Here is a 13,161-nt window from a genome sequence, read left to right as displayed (position 1 = left end):
TAGCTTTGCTGGCCCTAAATAGACAAGTATCGAGATACTGGGTGAGTTAACTTGAGCTCAAGATTTGTCACCTCAGATTGGTGGGACTAAAAAACCTTAAGTGAGGAAAGGGGACTTGAGGCCATAGTTAGAGTATTATAGTAGAATCCTTTTCTCCAATGTTGTGCATGTAGTTAAGATGAATAATTAAAATAATTGTGAGTTGAGGAATGAAGTAGAACACACAAAAAATCAGTTAACACAGGCACCAGAGTCTTTTTTTTTTTTTTTTTTTTTTTGTGGTACACGGGCCTCTTACTGCTGTGGCCTCTTCCGTTAAGGAGCACAGGCTTAGGACGCTCAGGCCCAGCGGGCATAGCTCACGGGCCCAGCTGCTCCGGGGCACGTGGGATCTTCCCGGTCCAGGGCACAAACCCATGTGCCCTGCATCGCCAGGCGGATTCTCAACCACTGCGCCACCAGGGAAGCCCCGGCACCAGAGTCTTGAGGGAAGTTTTATATGGAAAAAAATTATGGATTGAATCAGAACTCTAAGGCCCCATTTTTCCCTATAGGGGACTTTGACCTGGAGAACAGGAAGGCAACAAACCGCTGACTTTTACCCCAATAAACAAATAGTTTTCACTAGGTGGGTTTAATTTTAGAAATTGTACACCATCATCTGGTATTAGCCACAATCAATACTACCTGTAAGGTCAGCCCAGCCTGAACTGGCCCATTGGGGTCTTTAAGGCTCAAGAAAGAGGGCCATAGTTTCCTTCTCCCAAATGAGAGTTCAATTCCATAAGTTTTAAAGAAAAAACTTAAGATAATTTCCCTAAAAGAACCTAGTGAAGAGGAAGGGATTCAGGAAGAAATAAACACAACAGTGCCATTCACTTCATTCACACACTTAGCATATGCAACTTTAATCAACCAAAAGAAAAAGTCCCAAATGTACAAGTGAAAAAAAGTCCAAACTGATGACACAGGCTTAACTAATATCAGCTACTTTTATGTACAGCTGTATAAGTTCAAAAAAGCTATCCTATATGTATGTACAAAAGTTGTTTATACACAGGTCTGTACATAAGGGTCTATACATTTATTTCCTCAGAACCCTTAAGGTGCCACCTTTTGGTGAAGACACCAACACTTCATTCACATATCTTACAAAAAAAGACTGTTTCCTGTATTCAGGACTGACAACACTGCATCCTGTATTCACACCATGTAGGCTCCACTCGATTGGTTAATAAGTTCCTTCCATCATAATGCAGACAACACCAGGTGCCTGGGTGCCCTTAAACAGCTTCGCACAGAGTGCTACAAAGTAAAAGCCCATAAACCAACATGAGATGAGGAAGCAGAGTCCTGACCAGGGTGCCACCAAAAGGTCCAGGCTTAGACAAGCCTGCTGCCCTGCTCACTGTCGGTACTCCAGTTCATCTACACTGATGACTTTGGCGGGCATGGAGGGCAGGGGCTGCTGTAGCACATCTGAGCCAAACCATTTGGCAAGGCCCACGGGGGAGCTGCTTCTCTGGCTGGGGCGGTGCTCTAGTTGGGAGTGCACATGAGGCAGGCCTAACCATCTGAGCACATTCTGAGGCGTCGTCTGAACGCTGACAGCAGCTGCCTGGGAACCAGACCCTGGAGGATGAAGAACTGTGGCGATAAGAACGTTATCATTCAGAGCACAAGGAGGGGAGGTAGTTCTCTAGCAGGCCCTGCTTCACTCAAATCCTATCCATGAAACTCGAAACAGAATTCTTTACCACGTGATTGATTCTAGGCTTCTTTAGGAAATTCCTTTGCAAAATGCCAGAAGACAGTACCTTAGAAAGCTGAGCTATTCAGAAGCAATCCATATTGAGAGCCCATCCTAGATGACATGCCCACTACCTTCCCAAGACAAGCAGAAGCAATGACATAAGCTGGTGAGAGAGCATCTACTCTCGGCAGTCCCTATGCTGAATCTGTCAGAAGGATTCTCAGCCTCCTCTCCTAAGAGGCAAAGGGACAAAAGAAAAAAAAAAAAAGCCAGAGCACACCTGGCTCTCCCACTGTCTTCACAGGAATTCCAAATCCCACAGAGGTCAGTTTACTTCATCCTATTCTCTGATTACACCCTTATCCCAGTCTTGCTAGGGTGAATGGTCAGTGTCATTTTATCCCCTTCACTGGAAACTGGTTCAAAAACTTTAAGCCTGAGCCCATCCTCAGCTCACCTGGCCCATTTCTGAACTTACCTGAGCGCTGTAGCTGCTGTTGCATCATTGCCAGATGCAGAGGTGTCCCAGGACGAGGGTTTAGGAGAGGGTGACTAGTGGCAGGTAAAGGGTAAAAGGGTTGACCCAGGATTGGGCCAGATAGTCCCTGTAAATGAGTCAGGTCCATCCCAGGAGGAAGCACACCTATTGGGCAGAAAGAAGAAACTGGTGAGAAATAATCCACCTGGAAATTTTCAAGCCTGACTATACAGTTTTGCTAATCAGAAAGTTTATTAAGAATGAAGAATGCTCAATGCTAGGTTCCAATCTTTTAATCGACTAAAGGATAGATCAGATTGGACCCACTGGTTAAAATGGAAAAAACCCAGTAACATCTTTTTAGGGATGAAAACCATCAGTTCTAGCAACTGTCATCATGCCAGGTCAGAAACTCACCAGCTTGGAGCAAACTTGGAAGATGCTGTGGATGTACTCCCTGGGCCAGCATCCTTTGGACCAACCCTGGGTGAAGCTGGTGAGCAGGCCGAACGATGGGGACATGGGGGACAAGGGGGACTTGGTGGACAGGGCGGAGAAAAGGTGTTCCTGGAACTGGGGATGCCAAGGTGGGTGTTTTTCTCCCAGTTGCTTTAGGTCGATAATCTTGTTCTTTGGTGTAACGACTGGTCTGTGATAGTGGGGTGGAACATGAAAACCGCTGTAGGGTTGATAGTTTGGGATTTGTAGTGGGAGAAGAGTCTCGATCAGCAGTGGGCACAAGGCTGGATGACAGGAGGTTCTCTGTAAGGATCCAGAAAGAGAATATTTTGGTATTGGCAAACTTTTCTCAAACACATTGTCCTCCCAATGATCCAGTAACTCACTTCTTAGAAAGCTCACAATCCTTATTTGATCCCCTCAACAGATTTAGAGGATTGCATTGTAGGGACCATCGTTTGGCCTTATGAACAGGCCTAGTCAAGGTCATGGGTAGTTAAGGACAGACCTGGGAGTAGACCCCAAGTTTTCCAGTCTTCCAACACCTTGCTGCAAGAGTTTATTTTTGCTACACTCTAAAAAACCAAAGACTCTGAAGTTGTAAATGAGATAACTTTTAAGAAGCCCACATCTTTGTTCTTATAACCTTCCCAATCCAGGAATAGCTAAGGGCAAGCAAGCCTGGCATATCAGGTCTGGTGGTCTAACTCAGCAGGGCACCCTGGTCTGCCCATATGCCTGTGGTCTGCATCTGTGTGGGAGCTAGTCCTATCCTAGTCAGCTGCTTGGGATTAACATGCTTTTTAGTCTAAGGGGAAAATCAAGTGAGTAAAATTATGCAAATCCATCACAACAGAAAGCTTAAAGAGTAATTATAGTCTGGTGAAGGAATCTGAACTGCCTTTTAGTAGGACCAACAGGATTTCTTTTTTTTTTTTTTTCTCAGAAGCTTTCTCACAGGCAAAAAGCTCTCAGACCATACTCTAGACCTATGTAAACCTCACTCATTAGAATCTGTTTCACTATGTCCTTAAAATCCCAACTGTGCAACCCCTAAAAACCTTTTACATTTTCTACATATTTATAAAAGGCGCTCACACACCTCCTATATGCTTCACTCACTGCAGATTTTATTAAATGATTAGTCTCCACAGACTGGAGAGAACCTTTCAGAAATAAACCTGGTTGAACTTTTATTAATTTGCCAAATAAATGTACTAATAATTCAAGCCAAAATAAGGATCCTAAACTAATGCTTGTTCTTCCTAATACCAGCACTCATGCCTGCCACTGTTAAATTGGTCAGAATTTCAAGTGGCTTAAGTAACTGTGAGCTGGTCCAACCCTTCTCACTGTTAGACACAACAGTGGTCCAAAGCAACCAGGGGTCTTGCCCAGGGCTTTGCAGGCTGATGCTCTGTCACATACTTTATTGGGCAGTACATCCTCAACAGCTCTGCAGTACCTTCACTGGGCTTCTGAGTGTCCTCTTTACTGTCACCAAGAGCTGCTTTTCCAGATGCTGGCTCCTCCTTGCTTTTCTCTTTGCTCTCATACATCTTACGAATCACTGAGGTAGGAGTGAAGGAAGGAGAAAGCTGCAGAGAAAAACAGTATTAACACATTCTTTAAATGCCTTTCCTAATCAGCTGGCCAAACTACTGAAGCTGAAGAGTCCCCTTCTGGCTACACGTGGCAGAGGCCAACTCCAACGTTCTGGTCTCTAGCTGCTGGAAGAAAAGCAACAGGATGGGCCAAATAGGTGGTGGCCCAAGTGCACCATCCCATGCTCACAATTTCATCAAAACGTAGATTTAGCTCTAGCATAAAGGTAATTGAAGCATAGAAGCTTCAACCTACCTGTCTGCGGTGATGGGGATCTGCCTATGGCAGCCTCTGCTTCAGGATTAAGCTGGGAAGGGGGAAAGAACATGGCCAGAAGTATACCCTGCAACAGCAGCCCTCCCAGCTAGGAAAGGACATTTCAGCGACAACCACAGAACCTAAATTTCTCTATACTCGTAATGCTTCCCATCTTAACCTGGCTACCAGAAAATCCATAATTATGTTCTTAAAGGTATCCTCAGCCACCAGTACTCACTATTTGGGGTCATTTGTTCCCACCTCTTTATTGCCTACTTTTACATTGATGATTTTATTATGCATGCAACTTTTGTCATTAAACAATCCCAAATCCTTGATGACAGGAGACAGGGCATGAATTATGAACAGAAAAGCTCTTAGATCCTGCCTTCAGGGTGCTTAGTGCAAAGACCCACTTGAGGTCCTGAAGTACAGAGCAATAGTCTTTTCCCCTTATCAGCTTTGACTAGGTGATAAAGGTCTGTGGGGGGATGAAACCTAAAAAAGGTAAATAATGCTGTTACACGAGTCGGCTGTAAAACTTGACTTGTCACCACAAGTAAGCAAACCTCTCTATCCCAGCCTTAACTTGTATTGAGACCTGAATCTGAATTCGTGAACTCCCACCATGTTTCTCTGGACTTCCCATGCTCCAAGCCCAGTCACATCACCTCCTATCCTTACCCCTGTCCTCCCCTGCTCCCCACTCCAATTCTTCATTTGTTTGAACATATCACACCACACTGTATGCTCTGGCCCTTACTTGTCTATCTGCTGGAACACACTTTCCCCAAGGTATGGGCTTCACTAGAACTTAGAATCCTGAGTTAGACTGTATCCTGAGAGGGGAGGGCCTAATAAATAGGCAGGCATAAAAGTCTATTAAATCACTGACTCCTGTGGAAGGCACTCAAGGACATTTTGGGGTACACAGTGATCCAACATAGGCACAACCAAACAGGGAGAAGCCTAGGAGTCATTCATAAAGGCAAAGGTCACTAACCATGCTTGTGATGGAGGCGGCTGGGGCAGGGGAAGAGGAATTCCCTCCGTGCACAGGTGCTGGTGACTTGGTCACTCGCGGTTGCCTGTGAACAAACCAGTTATCAGCGTGAGCCCCAAGCTACTCAAACTCCACGTTCTAAAACCACATAAAACTCAAGGCCAGCCTAGGAAGCATCCCATTTCCTTTCTTCAATTCAATTTCCCAAGCATTTCATAAGTGTCTAACATATGCAAAACCATGTGCTAAGTTCTGAGGAAAGACAAAAGCTTAATGATACATGGTCCCGGGCCTTGCAAGAACTCTCATCTAGTGGGGGAGATACTTACTAACCTAGGGCAAACAAGGAATGTCAATATTAGGGTACCAACAAAGTACAATGGGAAAATGAGGGGTAGAAGGAATGAGAGGATACCCCTACGATGCAGGGACTTTGCAAAAGCTTCTCTTGGAAGGAGCTGCATTGAGTGTGCCAATGATAAACTACAGACGGAGAACAATGATTCAGGTAGAAGGAACAGGTACAGGGACTCGGGAAGGCCTTGGGAATGTAGGGTTATCCAGGGCTAGTGTGTAGTTTACTTGCTGACTATTCCAGTGAGGTAGGCTAGGGAGGGCCTTTATTCTGTAGGGCAGGCTGTGCTCCAGAAGGCAGGGAGCAACACTGAGTAGTACAGTGCCTGGCATAGAACTGAGGCTCTGTGAGACACTGATTCAAGTCAAATAGAGCACCAAGACTTTGAGCTATTTTAGGACCCAGTTACATGAAGCATTCCCCGCTACTCCTGGTCTACACACAGGGTTGGTCCCAGGCTTCCCAAATAAAGTTTAAAAGAGCAGACTTCCCTTCTCTCCCCAGACATCCTACTTATTCTCTCTTAACTTGGACGAAAACAGGAAACAGTTGATGATGACATAAACAGGCTGAGACAAGAATGAACTATGTGAGCTCACTGGCTAATCAAAGCTTCACTGCACTTCAGCCATGTCAGACCTTGTTCTGCAAAGGCCAAAGCTCCAAGTACAGTCAATGATTCTGGAAGTTCTCTGACTCATAAGCAGATGGGAATCCTAAACTCATGGCTTCTTTCCAGTCTGTACCAGGTAAGCGCCAGTGCTGCCACCCTGAGACTCTATGAGTATGACGACAAGGGGAGAGAGAGACAGTAGTACTCTGGGTGACTAAGAGGTAACCTCCAATCTGGTGGTTCTGCACGACCTATCATTTATTCCTTCTGATAAACATATTTAAGCACCTACTATGTGCTAGACACTGTTCTAGGTGCTGAGGATACAGCAGTAAACAAAACAAAAATCTCTGGCTTCATTACATTCTTGTGTTTGCAAGGTAGAGGGGTTACTATGGGCAGGGAGACAGAAAAAAACTATGCTAGAAGGTGATAGGTTCAATAAAAAAATAAAGCAAGGCAAGGAGAAACCATATCTGTTGGGGGACACAACTGTGTACAGGGTATTCAGGGAAGGCCTGCCATTTGATCTAAAAATTGAAGGCTCCACTGACAGTGACTTGGATCTATCTACCTGCTAGCTTCAAGTACGTCACATTTTAAAAACCTAAGTTTCTGTATCTGTAAAATGCAGTTCTTTACCCCATCTACCTCACAGAGTTGTTGCCAAGAGCAAATTAAATTGTGGATATCAAAAGTGCTTTGAAGGTCAACAAATCGTTACGTTGTAGAGAGAAGTCCAGTGAAGGGGCTTGGCAGACCAGTCCTGAGCTCTGTTTAGGCTGAGGGCTATAGATCAGATACATTTATGCAAGGGAATGGGGTACTTACTGGTCCCAATGTTTTCTGAAAGTTTCAACATACAAAACCAGCTAAAGGAAGACACTGAGACAGCAATTTTAATAATCACATCAAAACAAATACGGCTTAAGTACCAAATACTATATGGGGAAAGAGCACAGTGTTCAAGGATGCATTTTGGTGATAAAACTAAAAATATGAAGGTGGTGATTACTTTTAAAGACTGGACAATGGTCACTTCTGGAGAAAAGGGGTATTATCGGGATAAGGCACAAGGAGGGCTTCTGGGTAGCTAACAAGAGTTTACCTTACAATAAGCCATGCATTTGCTTCATGCAGTTTTCTGCTTATTTTATTTTACAATAAAAAAGAACAATATTGCTACCCTTTCCTCCCCAACTTATGGTTCATTTCATTTCACTACTTGTTGAAACTAGTGGAGAGAATGGGAGGAGAGTGAAGTCAGTAATCATTTGTTAACAGTTCTGACCAACAAACCTGAATCAAGGCACAGTTTGATACTCAACAAGGAATCTGAGGGGGAGGAAGCTAGGTGTAGTTTTACTTTTCATCATTTCATAAGCATAACTGCAAATAAGTAGCTATGCTAGCTACATCTGTAAAAACGAATCCGCTAAATGAAAAATATAAAAAAAATTATATAGGATGAAAAGCCTATGCCCCTGCACTAGAATTCAATCATACGATTTCCTCTACTGAACATTCAGGAGATGGAACTGTCACCATATACTGTATAATATATCAGTGTGTAAAACAGAAGTTATACTATGGATAACTAATTTGCAAATCTCCACAAGGGTAGGATTAATAATTTACCTGTTTCTGAATCCATCTCTGGTTCTGTCCACCTGTGGTTTGCCAAAACCAGGCTGGTAGAAGTTTGCTGCCTGCACTGCAAGGTCATGTGGCAGGGCCAGTCCCTCCAAAGCTGCCTGTTGCAATTCTAGCTGGCTCATCTGCTGAACAGAAGTGGCAGAGGGGGGTCAGCAGAAGAATGACAGTCAGTGCACTTTCTAAAAGGTCTCTCTTTGCTCTTTTGGGAAAGGTATGTTTAAGCAGCAGCTGAGAGAAATTAGATACTGCAAACCTGACTAAACTATGCTGCCATCCACTGAACAGAATTTTAGCTATTTAAGTATGACATAATTTCACCAATTTTCTAGCCTTCACTGAGCTTGAGTTATAATTCAAAACCACTTCCAAGCATTGCAGCAATTTAATTCTCTATCCCACAAGCAACAGTAAGGGTAAAAAGCAAGCAACAGATTAAGTTTGAGAAAGAGCTCAGCCAGACCTGGGCTGTGACAGGGCTCATGGGCTTGCGCATGCCTTGGAATGGATCTCCGAGAAGCTGCTGTGGTCCTGGTGTGAAACCTGTTGGGAAGGTTAAAGATTCAGTGCGTGTCAAGATAGCACCTGTCCCTCCAAGAGGCATTATCACCAATGCGTGCTGCTCCTCGCTGAACACCATCTCTTTCAGGAAGTACTGATTTCCTGGGCTGATGATGTCTCTCTTCTTCTGTGGACCTCAATCAGAGCACTTAATGACTCAAACTGCTGGTATCTATCTTCCCAGCTAAGCTGTCAGTTTTGTTTCTTTCAGAGCCGAGACCTCTATCTGGGAGAGAATAGCTTTTCTAGCCAGTGATTTGGCCCATTGCAACCACATCAGCTGATACCAAAGCAGAGGCCAGTGCTCTGAGGTTCATACTCTTTCCATTATATCTCCCTAATTGTGGAAAGATTACAAAAACTTCCTCTCAAGGTATGACTGGCAGGGGCCAGAGTAGCCAGCAGCCTAAAGTGGTCGCAGGTGCAGGAACACTGAGATTGTGTACAACACTTTGCTAAGACAGCTTTCTGGAAGTGCTTCTTCCATTCATGTTCTGAATTAGCCACAAGACCTCCCAGTTGGTCGTGTACAACTTCACCAGGTTGGTGGAGAGCCACTACTCTGACTTCTCTATTAAGGAAAAACCTACGGAGCCAAATTAACTTTTCTAGATTGAATTCCCAAAATAAGGAAGATGACTAAAAAGCTGGATCCAATTTAGATCACCCTCAAGAGAAAAAGTACAAAACTTCAACATGAACCTATTTATCTAGAAGGGCAGCTGGATAATACACTGTCTTCCACATCTGTGTCCTTACCACCCCCTGAAAAAATCATAACAAATTAACACATTTCTTTTTAAACTCTTCAAGGATACCCATGAAAAAGACTTTGCCAGTTTTAAGGGAGAGGTATAACCTAGGGGAAGGGGAGGGGAAATGATAACAGATAGGCATCTACGCACAAAAGCATTTACCAATTGGTGATGGTATTCTGGGACGAAGATAGTCTGCTGAGGCTGCTCTCGTCTGAAACACCTGTGACAAGGGAGGAGAGGGTGCTCTTTGGCCCAGTAAAGATGTTGTAGGCTCCAAGCTCCCCATAAGGCCACTCAGAAGATTGGAAGAAGCAGGTCTCTGAACAGGTGGACCCAGAAGTTCCTAAAGGCAGAAAAGTCAAATCCTTGTGAACAAACCTAGTTCTTCCTCCTAGTCAGAGGTTGCCAATGATGAATCTCCCTCCTGTTGCACTAAAGGACTTGGCACATATACGTTCAACAAATTTCTCTGAATGTTCAGCTACCAACATTTCCTTTAAGTTAGTGCTACAAATATAAGTTAGATACTTTAAATTTCCATAGAAATTGCAAACCTGCAAACTGGAAACCAAGCGCTTACTTCATCATCTTTTTTAGCCACCTACCCACCCCACATTGAGATTAACAAGCGACACAGAACTATGTCAGGCAGCAACATCGTATCCTTCGTTGCCGGGCAACATGGATCATTCTCTAAGGCCCAAAGGTGGACCACTACACAAAACCAGTTCGGAGGACTACTGTTCAGGACTCCAAGGCCTCGGTATAAGATTGTGAAGTACCTGCAAGATGTTCTTAGGGACAGGCTGGCTTGGAATCTCAGCAGGGGACATCAAATGGCTTTCAAGCGTTCGCTAAAAAAATCAAAGGAAAACTGGTTTTAACCTTCTTACATACTAAACTTATTGATTAATTGGGGACCACCACAAGAAAACATAAAAACTCCCCAGGGAGTTGGCACTTAACAGCAGAATGATGTCCATATCACAGAAAAGTCAGATCAACTTGTTCCACTCTCTCATCACACAGGTCCCAAAGATCTCGGAGCAGAAAGAATTTTCACATGTACATGCAAAGTCCACTCAGAGACCCTCAGACAAGGTCTTTTCTGTGGTAACCCTAAGTCCATTTTACTATTTCTAACACTGTGACCAAAAGAAGGGGAAAAGAAAATGGTGAAACAGGGGAACACTTATTTACTGAGAAGCCACAAGTAGGAAATTTTGATAATCTATAGATTTTAATTTGAGGCAACCTTTGCTACCCATTGTCTTTAACAAGATTTATAGACCATAGATGGTACGAAAAACCTAGTAACAACATGTGAGTTTGGCCAAAATTGTTATATTTCAGAGTTTCATATTTCAGGAAATTTAAACTATTATTTTTTAACAAGCTACTCCAAATGGGTCTCATATACAGGGCAAAATTCATATCCTCCACTTTTAGCTCTTTTAATGCAGCAGCAGTTATATTTTGCATCGAACTTGTATTACCTCTGGTGCTTCAGGACATCCTTGTGTCCATTTAGCTCTGCCTGAAGTGCTTTCTCTTTCAGTTTCCCTTCCACAAGCTGGAACTGCCAAGGTCCACAGCAATGTCCTCGGGAGTGACAAATAGTCCAAAGATATCCAAGTGTTTCATTGCTGGTTTTGGAATTGGAACTGACTGTAAATGATTTTAATAAGATCTCCTCAAGAGTCATTTAATTCCGTTTAGCAGAAACAAATAGGCGGGCTTCCTTGGTGGCGCAGAGGTTAAGAATCCGCCTGCCAAGGCAGGGGACACAGGTTCGAGCCCTGCTCTGGGAAGATCCCACATGCCGTGGAGCAGGCCTGTGCGTCACAACTACTGAGCCTGCGCGCCACAACTACTGAAGCCTGTGCGCCTAAAGCCTGTGCTCCACAACAAGAGAAGCCACCGCAATGAGAAGCCCGTGCACCGCAATGGAAAGTAGCCCCTGCTTGCCGCAACTAGAGAAAGCCCGCGCCCAGCAACGAAGACCCAACACAGCCAAAAGTAAATAAATAAAATAAATAAATTTATTTAAAAAAACAAATAGGCAACTTTATACTACATGGCTTACCATATTTGGAGGATAGTGTCTACAATTTAATTTGAAACAGAGTTTAGACTGAACCAACATGTCCTATTTTGGGGATAAACAATATGATTGAACCAAAACAGAGGCAGATCAGAAATAGTATACATAACACAGTCACAGTAACTAAAAGCTTGGAAGAACTCCATGACTTAAACAACAATATGCAAATCAAGTAATATTTTGGGATAATGCCCGGTGCACTTATTACATTATTTTCTTGTTGCTTTCTTTTCTAGGTTGAGTTTGTGTTACTCTTTGCCTAGCACCTTAAATTATATCATCCATTCCTTTATGCGTGTGTTTGAGGCTCATTCCCTCAGCTGAAGCCAGATATATTTCAGAGCACTGAAACCCCAACATCATCATACCAGTTATCCTCACAACTCCGGGTCAACTGTGTTAATATCAAACCCTAGAATCATATCTGAAAGAAGATGTTCAAAAGCATCAGGTAAACTGTTGAATTCCCCTGCTCCCATTTCTTTACTTACACTAAAAGTGGCTATTTACAAGATTTGACCCCTACCACTGTAGTCAGCACGTAATCACCATGACATAAAGGTACTGGGTTGACCAAAAAGTTTGTTTGGGTTTTTCCGTTAAATCACAGAAAACCCCAAATGGACTTTTTGGCCAACCTAATAACAAGAAAGCAGAACAGGATAGTTTGCAGTCCTGTAATCTGGTCCTCATTTGAAAGCATTTATATCTAGTAATTCTTTGCATGGAAATTATCTAAAGCAGCTTACAAGGAACATTCCCCTATTACTGGCATGGTGTGGTCAGATACACAGAAATAAGTCTATCTTATACCTATCTGAGATGCCTCCTTTCAGAGGCAGAGAGTCAGGTAGGTAGGCCAGGAACAATGGCGTCTGTTAGGATCTAGCACTAACAGCTGGTCAGAAAAGAAACATCAAAAGTCAGCTGCCCTCCACTGGTACAAGGCACAACGAAACAGCTACTTCTCCCATGGTTAACCTATAGCTCTCAGACAAGAAGGTGTCAGGAAAAACAAGAGGCAAAACTCAGTTTGGTAAATTTGCTATAACATAGCAACTAGAGTATGTCTATGTTTTTATTTATTATTCAGATTTACCATTTCCCTTTCACTCTGTATCATCAAGGGTTAGCAACAGTAACACATAGACCATGGCTGAGAGACGCCCTCTAAATGTGTTATGACAAAGACCAGTATGTGCTACACACCTGCATTTACTGACATGCAGTCACCTTGTAACCCACACACCTGCATTTACTGACATGCAGTCACCTTGTAACCCAACTTCATGTCTAAAGGTGTTTTATAAGTTTGGAGTCACAGCTTTTTTTTATTAGTAAATTAACAGAATGCAACTGTCCTGAAAAATTCATCTTAGATACTTTACAAATGATATGTATACCTGTCAACTGCCCAATCAAGAAAGCAAGTAATCTCAGGTATCTGGGAGTAATTAGAAGTTGTGAAAAGATTTTACTCTAAAAATATGGTAAGTTACTTTAACTTAAGTAGCTGAATAAACAGAAAACCTTCTCTGGAGCTCATTCCAAAAGGTATGTT

General features: G+C 43.2%; 1 protein-coding gene across 9 annotated transcripts in view; it reads right to left on the bottom strand.

The window, feature by feature from the left end:
* Window positions 1-879: 879 nt before the first annotated feature.
* Window positions 880-13,161, bottom strand: part of EIF4ENIF1 (eukaryotic translation initiation factor 4E nuclear import factor 1) — a 43,138-nt gene continuing 30,856 nt past the window's right edge. For 3 of the 9 annotated variants that reach the window (XM_032603122.1, XM_032603118.1, XM_032603123.1), the window contains exons 11-19: window positions 10,279-10,350; window positions 9,656-9,839; window positions 8,641-8,720; window positions 8,163-8,305; window positions 5,557-5,641; window positions 4,156-4,288; window positions 2,649-2,993; window positions 2,232-2,396; window positions 880-1,647 (exon numbers count right to left, since the gene is read on the bottom strand). In XM_032603122.1, the coding sequence (XP_032459013.1) occupies window positions 1,406-1,647; window positions 2,232-2,396; window positions 2,649-2,993; window positions 4,156-4,288; window positions 5,557-5,641; window positions 8,163-8,305; window positions 8,641-8,720; window positions 9,656-9,839; window positions 10,279-10,350 (1,449 nt within the window). In that variant the 3' untranslated portion in view covers window positions 880-1,405. Of the gene's footprint in view, window positions 1,648-2,231; window positions 2,397-2,648; window positions 2,994-4,155; window positions 4,289-5,556; window positions 5,642-8,162; window positions 8,306-8,640; window positions 8,721-9,643; window positions 9,840-10,278; window positions 10,351-13,161 lie in introns of all 9 variants that reach the window. The other 6 variants (XM_032603125.1, XM_032603124.1, XM_032603119.1 and 3 more) reach the window with 4 other exon arrangements.

This window comes from Phocoena sinus, chromosome 14 (genome assembly GCF_008692025.1).
Source record: "Phocoena sinus isolate mPhoSin1 chromosome 14, mPhoSin1.pri, whole genome shotgun sequence".
NCBI lineage: Eukaryota > Metazoa > Chordata > Mammalia > Artiodactyla > Phocoenidae > Phocoena > Phocoena sinus.
The sequence above is the reverse complement of the archived record's forward strand: the minus strand, read 5'-3'. Positions and strand labels throughout refer to the sequence as shown.